This window comes from Solanum lycopersicum, chromosome 3 (genome assembly GCF_036512215.1).
Source record: "Solanum lycopersicum chromosome 3, SLM_r2.1".
Classification (NCBI taxonomy): Eukaryota; Viridiplantae; Streptophyta; class Magnoliopsida; order Solanales; family Solanaceae; genus Solanum; species Solanum lycopersicum.
In genome coordinates, this window is record NC_090802.1 from 6,256,238 (window position 1) to 6,275,554 (window position 19,317).

Here is a 19,317-nt window from a genome sequence, read left to right on the forward strand (position 1 = left end):
TTCTACTGCAGGTTTTACCTGAGTTTTTTCAAGTGGAAGCTTTTGCGAAACTAAACAGTGCCATAGGGAAGGTAAATGAGTCCTACCTTATTCTTGCTTGTGAAGGTGTTCTGAAAGAGAACTCTCTTAGGCCTGGATTATCTACCTCCAGCATGTGGAGATTAACAAGAGCTTGAAGAACTTTGAGAACTCTAACCAATTCTCTGACTCATTCAATAACTAATCAGTCGAAAAATAGAAGTTAACCGAAGATCTGTGGATGTCAGTGTCATGGAGATTGGAGACTGTACCTTCCTCACAACTTTACAGTGGTAGTGATTTATGCATGCACAGAGCCACAGATGATTAAGATTTTATTGCTGCTCTCTCCCCCCCCCCCCCCCCCCCCCAAAAAAAAAAAACAACTTATGGGCGTTTCAATAGAATGATGGGGAAGACCGAACCTTCCATGACATCCTCACAACTTCTTTCCTGTTTGTTGACTTAGGAAATTCATACATTACTTTTTTCTTCCAATATTAATGGTGTCCTGTAACTTTTCAAGCAGTTCAGATATGATGCCCATCTCTGTCTTGATGCAGGTGATAGAAGCCCAAGAAAACATGCCTATAGCTGGAGTTGTGACTTTATATTCATCTCTTTTAACTTTTACTCTTCATGTCCACCCTGATCGTCTTGATTATGTGGATCAGATTTTGGTAGGTCAACTCTTATTTTTCCCCTTCTTCTTTTATCTACGTTTGATACAGTTTAACCATGTAAAAGGAAAAGAAGAAAAAAGCAAAAACAACCATAAAGTTGATTAAAAGGATAAAGGCTGCATGAATAACTTTCTGGCCTGCCTTGTGCAAATGGTACCTGTAACGTACTAATGATCACTCCATTTGTCACTTCAGGGTGCATGTGTTAAGAAGCTTTCCGGTAAAGGAAAGCTCAAAGACAGTATAGCAACAAAACAGATTGTGGCCCTTCTAAGTGCTCCACTGGAGAAGTATAAGGATATTGATACTGCATTAAAGCTTTCAAATTATCCTCATGTTATGGAGCACCTTGATGATGCAACTAGCAAAGTGATGGCTAATGTTTTAGTTCAAACTATTCTGAAAAATAAAACTTGCATCTCAACAGATGAAAAGGTTACGTTCCTTTTGTTTTTTGTTCTTAAAATTTGTTTGTAATAAAGTACCTTCCTTATTACTTGGAATTATTGTTCTGGCAGGTTGAGGCTCTTTTTGAATTAATGAAAGGACTTATCAGAGATTTGGATGAGAATCTTCACGATGAGGTGATCAGAGACTTCTCTGCTTCTCTAAATAGTTCGCTGATATCTTTCGACCCTCTTTCCACCGTGTTCTTAGCGGCTAGTTTTTTGAAATTTTATTTGCTCAAATCATTAGACTAAGTTTCTTTGTCCTCCATTTAAGTTTGATGAAGAAGATTTCAAGGAAGAGCAGAACTCTGTTTCACGACTTATTCAAATGCTTCACAATGACGACCCTGAGGAGATGCTGAAGGTAACTATTGATACCTCTTTCTGGATTCTCTGCATACTCCTTCTGCTGATCACCTCTCTACTTCTTATTACTGGAAAAGTGTGTTGTATCCTGTATGACTTATATTTTGGGGTTGAATTTGGTCAAGTTTACTTAAGTCAATTTTGTCATACTTTTGTGGAGCATGTACTCAAATGCATTTCCCCTTCGGTCACTTACCTCATCCAACTATTATCTTATTAATGAGAGATATCTTGAATATTTTTTGTTTTGATTAGTACCACGAAGATGTCTAGGCATTTTTTGTTCTGATAGGTACGTTCAATAGAATAGTTATAAGACCATCAATGTTATATGTGAGTGAATATTTGGCCATTAAAGTTCAATGAATCAACAAGACGAGTGTCACAGAGATGCAAATGCAAAGATGATGGATGTATGGTCATGAAAGATTTGACAGATTAAAGATGACGACATTCGACAAAAGGTGTAAATACTTCATGATAGAAGGTCACTTGAGATGGTTTGGCCATATATTCCATTGACCTCCGGATGCACCAATTTTTTGGTGTGAGACCATGGTGAGTGCAGGTGTTAAAAGAGGACAAGGTATGCTTAAAGTCACATCGAAAAAGTTGTCTCATAAGACTTCCAATTTCTTGGAATCCATGTAAACTTAATGAAAGATTAGGCATAAGGGAAGAAAAAGATCTATGTAGGTAGTTTTGAATATGTTTTAATCATGTTAGTACATTATTTCAGGTGTTATGCTTTCTATGGAATCTTGTAGCCCTATGTCATGGAGATTCTGTAGTGCTTTTACTGTGTATATGTTGGCCCAAAATTGAATTTAAATGGAAAAGCATGACCAATGATGATTGATATTGTTGACCTCACTTGTGGGATTACACTGGGGTATGTTGAGTAAATCCATAAATGAAAATTTCATTCATCTAGCAGGTAGCAGAGTGTGATGTTCATATTATTCATTTATATGTTTGTTTGTGCAAAGTAAAATGTGTGAATTCAATGTTATATGTCTAGAATATTTATATCTCTGGCTATAGGTGTTGGTATCTTGCTTTTCAAATTTGATATGGCTTACCAATTCTTTGATTTGCAGATAATTTGCACCGTGAAGAAGCATATTGTGACAGGAGGACCAAAGAGGCTTCCCTTTACAGTTCCTCCCCTCATTTTTAATTCTCTTAAGGTTTGAATTTACAACTCAATGACTACAAGATGGGTGGTGTGTTAAATACCTCATGCTGTGTCTTTGTCGAAAGAAATGAATCAAGTGATGAGTTATTGTGTATGCATTTTAAGATGATCCTTTTTTCGTGCAACTGCTTGTTCAAACTTCAAAGGAGTAAATAACAGAAAATGGAAACCATCCCTTCCCAGTTTTTGAAGAAAAGTGAGATTGAGCGAGTTTCCTTTGTTGTACACAACTGACTGTTTTCTTTACCTTCTGATGTTGTGATTTCCCATCTTTTTTAGTTGGTAAGGCGACTGCAAAACCAAGATGAAAATGCTCCAGAGGAGGAAACATCTGCTATACCTAAGAAAATTTTTCAGATTTTAAATCAGGTAAAATAGCTGAATGGGGTTGTATCTGATGTATTGCATTTGAAGTTCTGAAGATAAGACGACCACCAATGTGAATTTTTGGTGAAAAGAAAAATGAAAGATCAGCTTTGCTTCTCTTTTATCTTTTTTTATCTCTAGCTTCTCTTTCTTTATTTGCAATAATCCTGTTACCTAAGATTGTGCTGAGGAAATTAGTATTATGTATGAATTGCATACACCTTGTTTCAGATAATTGAGGCTCTCTCAAGTGTTCCAGTACCTGAGCTAGCACTAAGGTTGTACCTAGAGTGTGCTGAGGTACATGAATTCATCCTTAAGACATGTGTAAGATTGTGGACCTTATTAAAAAAGTATGGGTTTACTGACATGTCGTTTGTTGCTCAGGCTGCCAATGACTCTGACCTAGAGCCTGTTGCCTACGAATTCTTCACCCAAGCTTATATACTATACGAGGAAGAAATTTCGGTAGTATTTACTTATCCTATCTTTACTTTATTATGGTCTCTATTTTCTGGACTTCCTGGAATTTCAATATATCTGCATTGTTCTTTACATTTCATGCATTGCTTTGTCTAATTATAGTTAAATGTTTTGATAGGACTCTAAAGCACAGGTGACCGCAATACAATTAATAATAGGTACTCTTCAGAGAATGCACATCTTTGGTGTTGAGAACAGGGACACGCTAACGCACAAGGCTACAGGGGTAACTATTCTACTACCTCTTATTTTCTTGTTCCTGATTTCAGCTTCATCATTCTATGATAGTAACCGTCCCCTCCCTCTTTTTTTAATATCCTTTAGTACTCCGCAAAACTCCTGAAGAAGCCTGATCAGTGCAAAGCTGTCTACTCTTGTGCTCATCTTTTCTGGGTTGATGACCAGGACAGCATCAAGGATGGAGAGAGGTTAGTAATTATGTCAGGGAGTGATGAAGTTTACTTCTGGCATGCCACTCTTATTATGAGCATTTATTAGCTTGGTTTATACCTGCAAGAGTTGCGGTTTGTGTTTATGGGTCTTCTTTGAGCCACTCTGAGTTTTGCCTCTTGAGTCTGCTCCTTGATTTCAAGTTATTTTCTTCTTAACGTGGTTGTTGCTTTTTCATTGATCCAGGGTTTTGCTTTGTTTAAAACGAGCCTTAAGGATTGCAAATGCTGCTCAACAAATGTCGAATGCAACCCGAGGCAGCAGTGGATCAGTCTTGCTCTTTATAGAAATTCTAAACAAGTAAACAACACTTATACATCCTTTGTTTATTTCCTTTCCTCGGATACGTTCTCACTTTTGCAAGTCTTGACGTTAGATACACTTTATCATTCGTATGATGTCAGGTATTTATATTTCTATGAGAAGGGTGTCACACAGATCACTGTTGCATCCATCCAGAGCCTACTCGAGCTAATAACAACTGAAATGCAAAGTGAAAATAAAACAGCCGATCCTGCTGCAGACGCTCTGCTTGCAAGCACATTGCGCTATATCCAGTTCCAGAAGGATAAAGGTGGCGCAGTTGGTGAGAAATATGATTCCATTAAGTCTTAACGACAAAAGGACACATTTTCTTGCAAGGAGTTGCCATTCTTGATGTTACAGAAGCAGATAATTTTTCCCCCAATACAAGTTCTTTATTAGTTTTATTATTTGCCTGTTAGTCGAGATTCTGCGTTTTTTCAGCAGGCTAGCGGAAGAAGCTGCAAATATCTGTATATACTAACCACTCTGCGATGGGTTATACTTTAGATTTTGATTGTTGTAACAATTCTCTCGCATAAAAATCTCTGTAAATTTGAGACTATATGGAGCAGATTTATCTTGTGATTGTGAATAAATTGCTGGACTATGTTTGCTTGGAGGTGCATAGTCAAATGCAATAGCTCTATGTTGTTTACCAACATGAGGGCTAACGACATTTGATTTTCATTTTTCGCGATATTGTTAATGTTGTCTTGAGCTGAGGGTCTATGAGAAACTATTTCTCTACCTCGCCCTTGAGGTACATGTAAGGTTTACGCGCTCTCTACCCTCTCCAGCACATCTCGGAAGTACACTGGGTATGTTGCTGAAATTCATTATATGTCAGCTTGAATTGTGTCATTTGTTTAGATATATAAACAATACAAAAGTAGGGATTTAAAACTTAGATCCATCCTATTCAAAGTGGGTTTGCATATCGAACATCAGATGAAAGAATTTTCATTCACAACATTTTATACTAAAAAAAGGACCATTTATTTAACCCAAATTTTGCATAGTTATATATATTTCAAAAGTGACACATTTCTCATTTCATCTTATTATGTGGTTTGGTAGAAAGACATCATGGTTATAAGTTATAACAAGTTTTTTTTTTTTTTTATATATATATAAAAAAATGGTTGGTTCAGCTCTCCTGCACCTCGATTTATTCCATGAGTCAATTCATAGCATATTTTTGGGTCCAACTACGAGCCACTGATTCATACTTTAACCTATCAGTCTTGTACATATGTGCAATTTCTGGTACCAATGGATCGTCTGGATTTGGATCTGTTAGTAGTGAACATATCGATAGCAAAACCTGCATTGAATTAAATAAAAAATAATATAAAATCGAGAAATTTAAGTCATACAAAAAAAAATAATATAACTATTACTATTTTTATAAAATAAAAAATAAAAAAATAAACGTGAATAATAATTGATTAATCATAATATAGATTAAAAATTACCTTGGATATGGTGAGAGCAGGACTCCATTGATCTTTAAGAATGTCCAAACAAATATTTCCATTATTATTTATATTTGGATGAAATACTTTGGTCTTGAAAGCCACCTGCCACAATAATATTATCAAAGATAATTAAGTATAATCATTTCTTTGATTATTTTCCCATTATTCCAATTCTTTTTGGGAGGTGCGAGATAAATATTTATTCATATCCGATATTTATACAAAATATCATTTATATTCATTCAGTACAATTGTATACTAAATTGAGGTGAAAAATGCTTAATAGTTAATCATAATTAAGTGATAATATATAGTTATCAAACAAATATATGACATGTTTTCAGTCATCTGACATAAACATTGAGTATGAATAATTTTTTTACCGAAATGAAAGCCTTGTAATGACTTTCAAAAATCGAGATCTTAACATTTTTAATCAGTTATTTTAAATTTTTTTAGCTGCCTAATAAATAAAATAATGTCAATGTATACTCTATATACAACAAGCGTATACTTAGATTATAACGGTTAAATATATAAAAAAATAAAAAATGAGAATTATTTTTTTTTATCATGGGATTTGTGTGTGTATATATATATATATATATTTTATTTTTTTAAAATTTTATTTTTATAAATTATCATACCTTAGGGGGTTTGAAAGGGTAGTCAGGGGGGAAATGGATGGCCACATGAAAAACACCACCTGCAAAAGGGCTATCATTTGGCCCAATAATGGTAGCTTGCCAATGAAATATATCCTGAGCCACAGGACCTGAAAATAATAATAATAAAAAAAATTATTGAAATATACGTCTTATTATTTTTTTTTAATATTTCCTTTTATTTTTATAAATTTTTAAAATTTCTTATTTCCTTAATGTATTCGAGCTATATATTAATATATTCGATTCAGTATTTACTGTATCAGAGCTATATATATGTACCCAAGCTAGTCTTAAATGTACCTGAACTAGTTTTTAATATTTCTGAACTCAAATAAATAAATTTTGTAGAATATTATCGTAAATTTTAAAATTCGAAATGTTATATCACGATCTTTTAATTTTAACAAGTGAAACTCTTAGATAGTGTCTTGGATTTAATAATGGACCCTTTTAGTAAACTTGTCCGTTCCTAGAAAATTAATCTATCAAAAAATAGTTCGTGTTTGAAAATTATTATATTATATGGAAGTATCGTGAATTTTAAACTTAAACAAGTGAAAAATTCAAAATTTTATTATGAGTTATGATATTATCATAAATTTCGAACTCTCTAAAAAGTGAAACTCCTTTTATCTTAGTACACTTGTCCCTTTCCCGTTTTGTCAATGTCATGTATCTGTTTTGAAGCGTTACTAATTCAATTTCGTATTGAAAATTGAAAATTATGTTCGACTTTATATTAAGGTTTAAACTCAAAATATATGATCAACGATGTAAAAATATTTGTCATTTCACCATAAATTTAATCTCCGAGGGACGACAGATTGTAATATATATATATATAATACTATTATTTTTTTACCTGCACTACATGAAGTAGGAGGGTCTCTTTGCAACTCCCTTAGTTCCTTTTGAATTCTCCTTGATGCCATTAATTCTACTCACTTCTTGGATTGAAATAAAAAATGTTTTTTTTTGAATAAAAAATTTAATAATTTAGAAGTTTTATGGAGAGAAAATATCAAATTGATGAAACATTTCAAGAAAGGATGCAAATATATATATGCAAGAAAATAAGAATAATTTCTTTTTTTCAATAATTATTCAGTGACCACTCATTGGTATAGATTCTATATATGGCAAAAAGCAATTTGTAAAAAATAAAAATAAAATATGCATTTTAAAAAGGAACGATGGATGATTTTTCAAACTTGTGAAGAAACAAAGAAAAGGAAAAATAATAATATTCTCCGGGTAAGGTCGGTACGAAGAAAATATTTTCTTAAGTGATTATTTAATTCATTTTTCGAATTAAAAATATTGTCCTAAAAGTAGGGTCGTGGGGGTAAAGATGTACGTGTTAGAGACTGGAAGGACACAATAAATATGGAACTTGTTTTTTATGCTTTCAGTTGTGAAGTTATTTTTCTCGTGATTAAGATATTTCTTTTTCTAAAAAATATATTTTTTAAAAATCTCAATTGACCAGACATGAAAAAATTAGTTATTTTCCTCCGACCAAACAACATCAATATACAATTTCTTTTTTGTAATTTGAAAAGAATAAAATTAAACTTTGCAGCAATTTCATTTTTTTTTCATTTATGTGTCATGTATATTCTCATCTTATGTAAAGAATATTCTTAATGAATATGTTCATAGTATTTCTATCTCATTAGAATGATATTCTTATGACACTAATTAAATTAGTTGGACCGTAAGTAGAGGCGGATGTATAATTTAAAGTTTATAAATCTTGAATTTATCAATATATAATTTATTTTAGTTATTGAATTTAGAATTAAATATTCATACATATTTGATAAATTTTCTAATATAAATATAATATTTTTACAAAAATTATTAAGTTCTTTCATATCAATACCTAACATTATAACTTCGACGATAAATACAAGAATTATTTATATAGTGAATGATAAATATGTATATGTTTTGTGGAAAAATAATAATGAAAGAATTATTTTCTTACAAGTCTCTTAACAAGTTACGGACATATAAGTATATCATGGATTATTACCCTTTTGGGATAGTCCAGTGATTATTACTTTTAGATTTTCATGTTGAGGGTGTCAAGTTCGAAAGCAAGGAATTTGTCTTCTGAATCGAGCTCGTCATATCAGGTTTGATTAGTATGAGTTATTTTTCCTATGTGATTTGCAATTTATTGCATAAAAATAAAAATTTTATCCTGTATGCACCTAAAAGATAGCAATTACGAATTTCCTTGTCATGAAATACAGAAAGTATATTATGGATTATGGATCTTCCTTGTACAAAGGCTGCCTGATTGTGTTTTTTTTAAAAATATGTTTTTAATAATATTTTAAATTCTTAATTATTATAGTTTATAGTATATTTGTAACGTAATTTTCACATAATATATGTTATTCCTTTCACTTCAATTTATGTTACGCATATACATCTCAAAATTCAATTATTATTATTCTTAGATATTTTAGATTGTTAATTCTTTTTATGCAATTCTTACATAGTGTATATGTTACTTCTTTTATTTTAATCTATGTAGCATAGGTGAAATTTCAAAAATTGGTCAAATGCATATTTATATTAAATATTTTAATTATCTATTATTATTATTATTATTTATAATAATTCTAATTTTTTATATATATAGACAAACAAAATAAAATAGATGAATATATTATAAAAAAAATACCCTTGACTAAAAAAATTGATGTGTTGTCCAACAAGTCCAAGACGTATACTAAAATTCTAGAAAAACATTTACACTATAAATTCATTTGCTTCGTAAATATTTTTTATAATAGCAAAAGCTTATCCACTTCACAATCATTTTCATTAACTACTAACAAAAATCACAATTATTGATTACTATATAACTCCACTTTCATAAAAGAATAAATTTATAATTCTCCAAAATTGAAATTAATATATACAATGAACCTTAGGCAAGGGAGAATCTAATATTAGTAATGAGTGCCAATCAAGTTTGCCACTTTGTGCCATGTTTGTAAAGATCACATTCCTTTTTATTTTATTTTTATAATAATATTAAATTTTTGAACAAAAAAATTGATCATAGACAACTGTAGAATTATTATTATTATTATTATTAATTTTTTTGAGGAAAAAAACCCAATAGGAGTGGATCACCATTCACCTCTATTAAAGGGAAATATTCCTTTTTCCTTTAAAAAAAAAGGGATGAACAATTTAATTTCGACTCAAACAGTTTTTCTTCATAATCAGGCCAAGTTAGAAAAGATAAAAACTCCGGCTCATCCATCTGAATTTTAAATTTATGAATTTTTATATTGACCTTATGTAATATATATATATATATGTATATGTATATATAATCCTTCAGATCCGTCCCTGCTTATATTGACGTAAGATTTAATGATATAGATTTGAAGTTTCTCACACACAATAAGTATGAGTTTAGTTGTGTACCCACAAAAATATAACTTAGTGATAAATGAATTAAGAAAATTTGTAAACCTTACTCCGATTTTTTCTAATAAACCTTGACTTTTTTTAGAACATGGTTAGAAAAAATGCAAAAATAAAAATTATGATAAAAACATTATATTGAGTCTAAAAACATTAAAGATAATCGAAGTAAAAGAAACAACGGTGAAGAATAAAAATATTTTGAAAAAACTAAAATAAAAAATGAACTCCCACTACCATTCTTTACTTTAGACCATTTTGAAGCAAAAGTTTGAGCTAAACAAACAACAATAGCATGCTCAGTTTAATCCCACATGTGAGGTCTACGAAAGGTCCAATACCTCGAGGAGGCAGAGAGATTGTTCCAAAAGACCCTCGATACAAGTTGAGCTAAACAAGAACATTTCAAAGTAATAACAATGTTATAATGAGATGCAAAAACAAGAAAACACAGAGAAGCCCAACATTCCAAAAAGAATTTTGTTTTCCTAACTGAGGATCATTCAGTTGTTAATACATAAATCAAATCAAAACAAAGGAAACACTAGAGTGGCCTTACATGGTGAACAGCAATTATACAGAAAAACCAAGCCACCTGAAACACTTTTTGAGGGATCGTTAGTAGTTCCGAATAAGACAGATGAGAACCTTCTACTTCCTCCGAGAAAAAGGGATATAAGGGGGATGTTACAACGAGAACTGTGATGAGCCATATTGTTGGACTTATAGTTGATCACAATATCGAGCAGGCCTTTTGAGATTTACCCTTCTTTTTCTTTGTCTTGGGAGGCTGGAGGACGACCTTAATGGCAGCATCAAAGACTCCTTTCACATTCTGCAACAAGGACACATTCAACCAAATGCTTCAATAAAAAGTACGTGAAAAGGATATACGGAGCAAGATATATAGATGCTGTAGGGGAATCATACCTGTTGTGTTTTTGAACTACATTCAACGTAAGATGGTGCACCAATTGTTTTCCTTAGCTCCTCACCCTTAATTTAATGGTTAAGATAAGAGATGTCAAATGAAAATGGACAAAACTACCAAAAATCATCCTCCCTTGGATACAATTGAAAAGAGGAAGAGTGCTAGTTATCCTTACCTGAGCAGTAGTAATCGGCACAGCACCAGGATGATCCACGAAAAATTGTTTATCATCCCGAAGATCTGAGTAACAAACAGGAAGTAAAGTGAGCTAATTAGGCCTTGATAAGTGGAAACCAACAATAATAAACCTATAAAACAGGTGATTAAACGCACTAATAGATGTTACCAACAAAATATCAAATACAGATTGCAAGGAGAAACTGTATTGTAGCATGATTTCACATGTTATAATAAGTAGAGACATCGTTACTCAACACAAGGTTGATAACCAAAGCTTTTCACATTCAAAAGAGATTAATTTTCTATTTATACTAATGCATCCTTGTATAGGTACCTATAAAGAAAATTTATTCATTCAACATCAATGCCCAGATATTTCACCATTCTGTTCTATTAGATCTCAGCAGTTCGTAAAATCTATTCTCTCAACTGGGAAAAAAGTTCCATCAACTAAGAGAACAGCAGAAATCTCAACATTATTCTCTATCAACTTAGGCTATCTGTACTACGCTAGCCTTATAGTGCCAATGCCATTTAGCACAAACGTATCTTCTTTTGATTATTGAGAATTTATAAGTACAAATAAATAAGAAGATTGCAGACACTATTAATCATCATCTCATGCAGATCTATGAAACAAACCACAGACTAGATCATGTTTAAATGAAAGCCTCACCAAGTTTTGTTCCAACAAGTACTATCGGGACACCAGGAGCATAGTGCTTCAACTCAGGAATCCACTGAAAGCAATTAAACCAAAATTGTAATTTTTTCATGTACCGACAACGAATAGAAAGAATTGTAAATGAAGAGAAATACATAATAAAACACTCACCTTCTTGGAGACATTCTCATAGCTGGCTTTACTAATGAGAGAGAATGCCAAAATGAAAACATCGGCCCCACGGTAACTCAGAGGTCTTAATCTGTTGTAGTCCTCCTGTCCTGTTATACATTTAATGAAGTCAGACTCATAACAATTTGGACAGCATATAGTTGGCATTATTATAGGTATATATGCATTGGAATACATTAACATGTAACAGTTATCAGAAGATTCAAGCAATAAATGTCGAGCAAATAAATAATTACCAGCAGTATCCCACAACCCTAGATTGACAGTGGCTCCATTGACAACCACATTTGCACTGAAATTGTCGAACACAGTGGGCACATAATCCTGTCAAACAATTACATGAATGAGGGAAACGCAAGAGACGTTAAATTATTTTTTTATTGATAAGTTGCGATTGATGTTAAATTCGGGAAAGGTGAAAGGCATCTTCTCAGAAAATATAAAAATTCTGTGAAGTACTGTAATTTGAGCCAAAATAAAATAAGTATACATTCAGTGCATGTAAAGTGAATTAACTTTTTTCCTCAACACCACCAAAGATGTAGTGCAGCAAAGAGCAAGCACCTAAGGGTCAGATATAAATAACACCAAGTTCATATTGCAGTAAATTCAATGTCTTCTCTTCCTTACCTTTAAGATTAATTATCAAAACCTGATTTAAGATACACATGTGATGAATTTGTTAGAAATAACTCAATATGCTTCTAAATGTAGCATAAAACAAACAAACATGTATACCACGAAATACTTCTGTAAAAATATCGAAAAAGGTACAATTAAGTGCACAATAAGATATTAAAGCAACAGACCATGTAAAGTTGTAAGCCAGGCAATTTATCCAAAATATTGAAATACGGTGGGTCACGTTAGCTCCCGGCAATATTAAGCAAACACGTCTGGCTTTTAAGAGGAGAAGGGTAAAGGGCAGCCCATCATCAATCAAGTTTCGAGGATGAAAATACAAAAAAATCATGTGATCCAAGAAATTTTTCCGAAGAATCAAAATAACATACAAAAAGATCACGTGAACAAGGAAATTTGTCCAAAAGATCAACAAAATCTACAACAAGATATTAGTACAGATAGACCTTCAATATGAAAACAATTCAAAACACACACAACAGGAACCTGTTGACATGCCTAAGAAAAAAAGCTGACTAAAAGAAATGCACTTTTTTACGTGATTGTTATCAATATATATATATATATATACACACACACACACACACATGAGCAAGTCCTGAAAAGAATCAAATAAAGCATATCGCAAAAATGAATTAGCAGGGAAAATAGGCAAGAGGGTGAAGACAATTATGCAAGGTCCTTCCCTGTCCCACTCTCAAATCCTCCACATTGACAAAGGTGTTTACATTTACGGCTTTCAAGAAGAGAATAGAAAGAAAAACAAAGCAAGAGAAACAAATGATCTCCTTGAAACAAAATGGTATTTTAAGGAAAATGTTTGATTAGCCAAAGTACCACTACCACCGGAGCTTACATCCTCCTATAGCCTATTACCTGCATGAGTTATACCTACTACTTCTATCAATGGAAAAACCGAAGCTCATTCCCTATAGCTTTGACAGCCAGAGGTTGCCTTTGGAAATTATTTTCCAGGTTTGATGTAAAAGCAGGAGGCATACAGCTTTTACATATATACTGTACATGTCTAACCCCCTTGTGAAAATCCTACTTCTGCCACTAATTACAAAAGGTACACAAACAGAGTCTTGATTGAAAAAAATGTATAACAATTTATCAATAATTAACATCTTTTTCCTCAACATTGTCAGCAAAATCAAGCTAAACAAACAGGAGAAAGAAAATAAAACAAAAACATTTCCTCTCATTACCTAACACACTTTCAAAACGAAAATTTAACAACACAAAGCAAAAGGGGTTGATGAACAAACCGTAGGGAAAGTATTGCTGGTGTAAGAAATCAAAAGACAAGTCTTTCCAACAGCACCATCACCCACTGTAACACACTTGATAAACCTGGAAGCACTCATAACTTTTCTTGTTTGGGTTTAAAAATCAACGATGACCCACTTCTTATCAGATCTTCTTGAGAAGACCTGATCAATAAAACAAACAAAAACGTAACAATGTAATGCTTCTTCAATTTTTCAGTCCCTCTCAATGACCCATCTGCAAAAATGGCAAAAACCCACAAAAAGTTTGATTATCTGGAGGAAAACCCAAACCCAAAATTGAATTTTTGGGTGTGTGTGTAAATTTAGATCTAGAGATAGAGAAAAAATTAGAGGTAAAGAGAGAGAAAAGGAAAACCCATTAAGCTGTTTGTAAAACTACTGTGTATACCTTTTTTCTTGCCGGAAAATACTGCGCTTGAATCGTTCGCTGCCCTGAAAAAAACACTGTTTTTTCTCTCTCTCTGTGTGTCTGTCAACCAACGAAGAAGAAGAGCTGAGACTCTTTTTGTATTTTTGCTTATGATTGGCTTTTTTCTCTCTCTCATTCTCACACTTTTCTTGCAGCACATGATTGTTGTAGGGGTAGAAATGTCATTTTACTTAATGAGATACCGGCGAAAAACACATTTTGAACTATCACTTTTTTACGAGTTTCACGTGTATCAACTAATCGTTGTTCTCTCTCTTTTTTTTTAGTAGATAGTGATAATTTAAGTAGAAAAAGAGAACAACATATGAGGATTTTTCAGGTGTTTTAATATATAAATGACGATAATTTAAGTAAAAAAAAGAGCGAATAGTTGGCGTAGACAACTTCGAGATGTGTTTTCAACAACTTCGAAGTGTGTTGTAATACATAGATGGCGATAGTTCAAATAGTTTGTCGTGACAACTTCGAGGTGTATTATGATGCATAAATAGTGATACTTTAAGTAATTTTTTCATATTTGATTAATCAAATAAAAATGATTCTCAAATGAATCTTTAGTATGAAAAAGATCTTTTCTTTTAAATAAATTTTATGCAATGCGAATTAATCAAAAAATATCTTTTTCTTAAATGAATTGAATATGATGTAAATTTAAATTTATCCAAAAATATTTTCACTTTTAATAAAACTTATTCAGTGTGAGATAAAAATAATGCTTACGGATAAACTTTTATTTTATGTGATAAAAGATTTAATTGTAATTCTTTTTTTTACACCTTCAATGGTATGACATTACATTTGTTAATTGACAATTCCTCATTATTAAAGGTATAACATGATCAAATTATCTTTAGTAAATATTTCTCATTTTATACGTTTGTTATTTGATTTTAAAATAAAGTGAATCTTTTAAAAAAGAAATTATGAAAAGAATGGGTCCCAAAGTATTTTGTGGGGTCAATTACAGCTAATTATCTTCCCAATTGTGAGCTCATTGTATGCAATATTTTGTGGGTAATAACAATAAATATAACAAATTGGCTGCTAAAATTGGAAAAATAAAACATATCTTAATGGCAAATTGACATTAATTGACATTTGGCGCCAAAGGTAGACAATAATTTGTTTATTTGTGGGACCGATAAAATTTATTTCGAAAATTTTCATAGCTCGTTAATTAGTTGTATGAATTTTTATTTAATTGATGAGAGTTCAATTTTACGTGTTATAGTTTCCTATTCATTTCTATTCTCATATGTTTTCAGAAGAAAGAATTATAAACTTTAACCAGGATTTAAACATAGATTTTGATAATGAATTTTAAAATTTGTCTTCAAATATTTAGAGATTTTTTTTCCTCCCAAATATTTAGAGATTCTCAATGAAACTTTGGAATTTTCACTTACAAAACCTCAATATTTCTCAAATAAAAATATATATTCAAAACTCTAGCTTATTAAGTTTCAAATAAATCATGAAAATATCTACATAATTATCATATGATGTGCTTGAAAATTTCCAAATCACTACATACATATTTAGGAAATTTCGTAAATAGTCACTAAAATAAACTTAATTAGACTTTATAGTTATAGTTTGCTAATTACAATTTGTAGCTAGGAAGGAGAGAGGCAAACAAGAGAGGGCAGAATGTGGGGAGAGACGAATTATATAAGTATATCTGTCGATTTGTCTATGCATATCTGCTAGATGTTTGTATATAATAACTGGTCTACATTTATATTTGTATATCTAGAGAGCGAGAATGGGAGAGGGAAGAGAGAAATGCAAGTAAGCTAAAATTAAATTTTGAATAAAAATTAATGAATGTACACAGAGATGTATTCAGGATTTGAAAATTTCGAGTGCACCAATAGAAAGATCTTTCAGCCTGTGGCGGAACAAGGAATTTCATGAAGGTTGTCCAAAAAAAAAAAGGAAAAGATGTTGCTAGTGAGATTCAAACAGATGAGCATGCATTTAGGGGCTCTTTCAGGGAATCTAAAAGTCATTGGGCTACAATACCTTATTCTGTCAAGGGTGTCCAAAGTTTGTTATTTAATCACTTTGTGTATCATTTTACTTATAAATACGATGCTATTTTCCGACTGGACACCCTCACTATAGATAGCTACGCCACTGCTTTCAGCATGTCCCAGCGATACAAAACACCATTTCATGCTTTCTATGGGGGCACTATTAGTTACATTTACTTTCTATCCGTTTCTGAAGATAGATATATATATATATATATATATATGTATGTATGTATGTATATTTACATGATTTTTTCTGAAGTTAACAAGTGCATGTGCATCCCAACATAAATATTATGTATGTATAATATAAAACGACATGGATCATACGATTTACCCACCTTATTCTGTCTGTTTCAACTCTCGAAGTGTCTGAGCTCACCCTAAGGGGTGTGATGTAGATTGTACACAACCTACTCTAATGCAAGCATTAATGACTGCTTCCACGGCTCAAACTCGTGATCTATAGGTCACACGGAAACTCCAAGATCCACAACTCTAGTGTTAAATCAAGTTCAGAAGCAGTATGTGATTTGCTAGTTCAGCGGTTTTAAGAAAGAAATAGCAAATTCAACATAAAGTAACAACAGAAGGGAGGAATCAGTATCGATTTATGCTAAATAGCTCCAGAATAGTCCCCCAACCACATTTTATGTACGAACCAAAGCTGATCCGAATTGATCTTGTAACATCTGCGAATAGAGACTAGACTAAGGGACGGACTATTTATCTATCAGAGTAGTATTTTTCATTTTATATTTCATACATTAGTTTTATTTATCTATCAGAGTATAACGAAATTGTCTTAGGGACAAAAAACAACAACATACCTACTGCAACCCCACAAGTGGGGTCTTGGAGGGGAGGGTAGTGTACGCAACCTTACCTTAACCTTGGGAGGTAGATAGAGGTCGCTTCCGATAGACCCTAGGCTCAAGGAAAAGGTTTTAGGGACGAAAAGGTATGAAATAGATTAGATTGATCCTTAATAAAGAACATTTTGTAATGTATGACTCGATGTACGCAGATTCAATCTCTATTTTGGAAGGTAGAGAGTTTGTTTCTGATAAGCGAATTGATGATTATTATTCTCTTAAACAACAACATAACCGGTGTGTAATCCCAAAAATGGGGTTCGGTAAGGGTAGAGTGTATGCACATCTGACCTCTACCTCATGGAAAGTTAGAGAGGTTATTTTCGATCAACCTCAGCTCAAGTGCATCAAATCAATGTATTTACGAAAAAGGGGATACGCTAGTGAACACAACATATCAATTACTAACAATCTTCATATCCTCCTATCTAATATCATGTCCTCGATAAACTAAAGTTACGCTATATCATGTATAATCACCTCTCCCGATACTTTTTTGACCTACCTCAACCTCTCCTCTTCCCATATATATTGAAGTTCAATAAAACCTATTATGAGATTAACCCTTTTTTTCCTCAAACCTTTTCAATTAAAAATTAGAGCAAAAAATAGATAGCAGTAATCACAAGATTAAACAAAACATACTAAGAATGAAATGGAGAACTTTGTTACCTCATAATCATCTTTCATGGCTGAAATTTGAGTTTCTTCATCCATCTTCTTTCCCAAAATCATTAACCTCAATGTTTAATATTGAATGAAACCGTGCTGTTTTTTTTAGTTATTTGAAACTAAATATAGTTAGCATTGACTGAAAAGCATGAGGCCCATTAGCTCAGTTGGTTAGAGCGTCGTGCTAATAACGCGAAGGTCGCAGGTTCGAGACCTGCATGGGCCATTTTTTATTAATGCCCTTTTTTCCTTTTTCATATTAAGTTTTTATGATTTTATAAACGTTAAACAATATTTTAAGATTATTAATTTCAAAAATCTTATGAAATGACATGATTACCACCACATTTTTCCTTTTAAAAATTCTTACCTACTAAAATTTTGTATCTATTTAAAATTTGTAAGGAGAGTACTTCATAAAAGTTTCCATTTATTCTAGCAAATAAAATACACAAAAAGAAAGTTTAATATTAGTAAACAAAACAACCATAAGTTGACAATGCAATAAGTTTATAAGCTCTTTTAATTTTTTTTATTGGCTTACGAACACTTGACTCATAAGCACATTGATCCGATGCATAAATAAGTCAAAAGATACGTGCATAAGTCAGTTTAACCAACTTACAAGGTTCTAAAAAACACCGTCAACTCTGGTATACCAACAAAAAGAAGACAACATATACAGAGCAATAGTAAACACAAGTTGGACAATTGACATTTTCTAAGTACACTATATATCACATTGAGAAGCAAGGTCAAGAGTAACTAGCACTAGTTTAAATTCTTTTTTCACAACAAAAAGCACTATAAACCCCACCCACAGAGTCAAATTTCATCATTCTGCATCATTTTTTGACTACCAACTGAACTTGTTGGCCTAAAAATTGAAATCATCAAAGTATCTAGTAAAACAAAATGAGTTCCCCTGACCCAAAAGACAGTTATATATATACATCATCACTTCCAGCCAACTAGTCTGCATAAAAAAAGACCCTTTGAATTGTGTTTTAGATACACCTTTATACACAATAAAGTAGGTGTGCCCATATGTTTCTGGTGCCACATTTCTTAGATTAACTTTCAAGCACTAGACTATATTTCTGAAATTCAAGGAGCATGTCTGTTTTGACATCTGAAAGAGCTAATATTTAAGTTATCGTCACCACTAAGCGAAGCCGATACATTGTTAGAAATATACAAACAAATTGGCCATATAACATGTAAAAGACACAGATAGAAATAGACATGGCACTACACTAGAACTTTAACAACATGGTTTTCGATATAATCTCATCAAGCATAACTTAGCACCTTTGCTCGAATGGCTTACATTGTAAGAAGAATTCTGCACAGTTACAGCCATTTGTAGCAACTGAAGTTTTGACAGGATTAACCAAGGTCATCTAAGAGGTAACTAACAGTGACTTGTATTTACACCTTTTGCCATTTAAAGATCATTTTGAATGATATAAAGGATGA

At 32.1% G+C, this 19,317-nt stretch overlaps 3 protein-coding genes and 1 non-coding gene across 6 annotated transcripts in view; 2 read left to right on the forward strand and 2 right to left on the reverse strand.

Moving 5' to 3' along the window:
* Window positions 1–4,915, forward strand: part of LOC101243768 (vacuolar protein sorting-associated protein 35A-like) — a 30,717-nt gene extending 25,802 nt beyond the window's left edge. For all 3 annotated transcript variants that reach the window (XM_069296272.1, XM_004234479.5, XM_026029811.2), the window contains 13 exons: window positions 12–71; window positions 582–698; window positions 897–1,136; window positions 1,220–1,285; window positions 1,425–1,514; window positions 2,617–2,706; window positions 2,994–3,083; window positions 3,312–3,380; window positions 3,468–3,548; window positions 3,682–3,789; window positions 3,888–3,991; window positions 4,200–4,313; window positions 4,418–4,915. In XM_069296272.1, the coding sequence (XP_069152373.1) occupies window positions 12–71; window positions 582–698; window positions 897–1,136; window positions 1,220–1,285; window positions 1,425–1,514; window positions 2,617–2,706; window positions 2,994–3,083; window positions 3,312–3,380; window positions 3,468–3,548; window positions 3,682–3,789; window positions 3,888–3,991; window positions 4,200–4,313; window positions 4,418–4,628 (1,440 nt within the window). In that variant the 3' untranslated portion in view covers window positions 4,629–4,915. The remainder of the gene's footprint in view (window positions 1–11; window positions 72–581; window positions 699–896; window positions 1,137–1,219; window positions 1,286–1,424; window positions 1,515–2,616; window positions 2,707–2,993; window positions 3,084–3,311; window positions 3,381–3,467; window positions 3,549–3,681; window positions 3,790–3,887; window positions 3,992–4,199; window positions 4,314–4,417) is intronic.
* Window positions 4,916–5,391: 476 nt separating this feature from the next.
* On the reverse strand, window positions 5,392–7,446 carry UBC11 (E2 ubiquitin-conjugating enzyme). Its single transcript, NM_001366368.1, is given in 4 exon segments — window positions 5,392–5,643; window positions 5,795–5,899; window positions 6,445–6,572; window positions 7,328–7,446. Coding segments are annotated over 4 exon segments (447 nt in total). The 5' UTR covers window positions 7,398–7,446; the 3' UTR covers window positions 5,392–5,499.
* A 2,941-nt stretch (window positions 7,447–10,387) lies between these two features.
* LOC101244348 (rac-like GTP-binding protein RHO1) lies at window positions 10,388–14,374 on the reverse strand. The gene is made up of 8 exons (XM_004234481.5): window positions 14,214–14,374; window positions 13,802–14,039; window positions 12,125–12,212; window positions 11,868–11,977; window positions 11,709–11,772; window positions 11,028–11,092; window positions 10,852–10,917; window positions 10,388–10,756 (listed from the first exon to the last, which is right to left on the reverse strand). The coding sequence occupies exons 2-8, from the start codon at window positions 13,898–13,900 to the stop codon at window positions 10,655–10,657; spliced, it is 594 nt and encodes a 197-aa protein (XP_004234529.1). The 5' UTR covers window positions 13,901–14,039; window positions 14,214–14,374; the 3' UTR covers window positions 10,388–10,654.
* A 3,616-nt stretch (window positions 14,375–17,990) lies between these two features.
* TRNAI-AAU (transfer RNA isoleucine (anticodon AAU)) lies at window positions 17,991–18,064 on the forward strand. The gene has a single exon. It is a non-coding gene; the product is annotated as a tRNA-Ile (tRNA).
* Window positions 18,065–19,317: the final 1,253 nt, after the last annotated feature.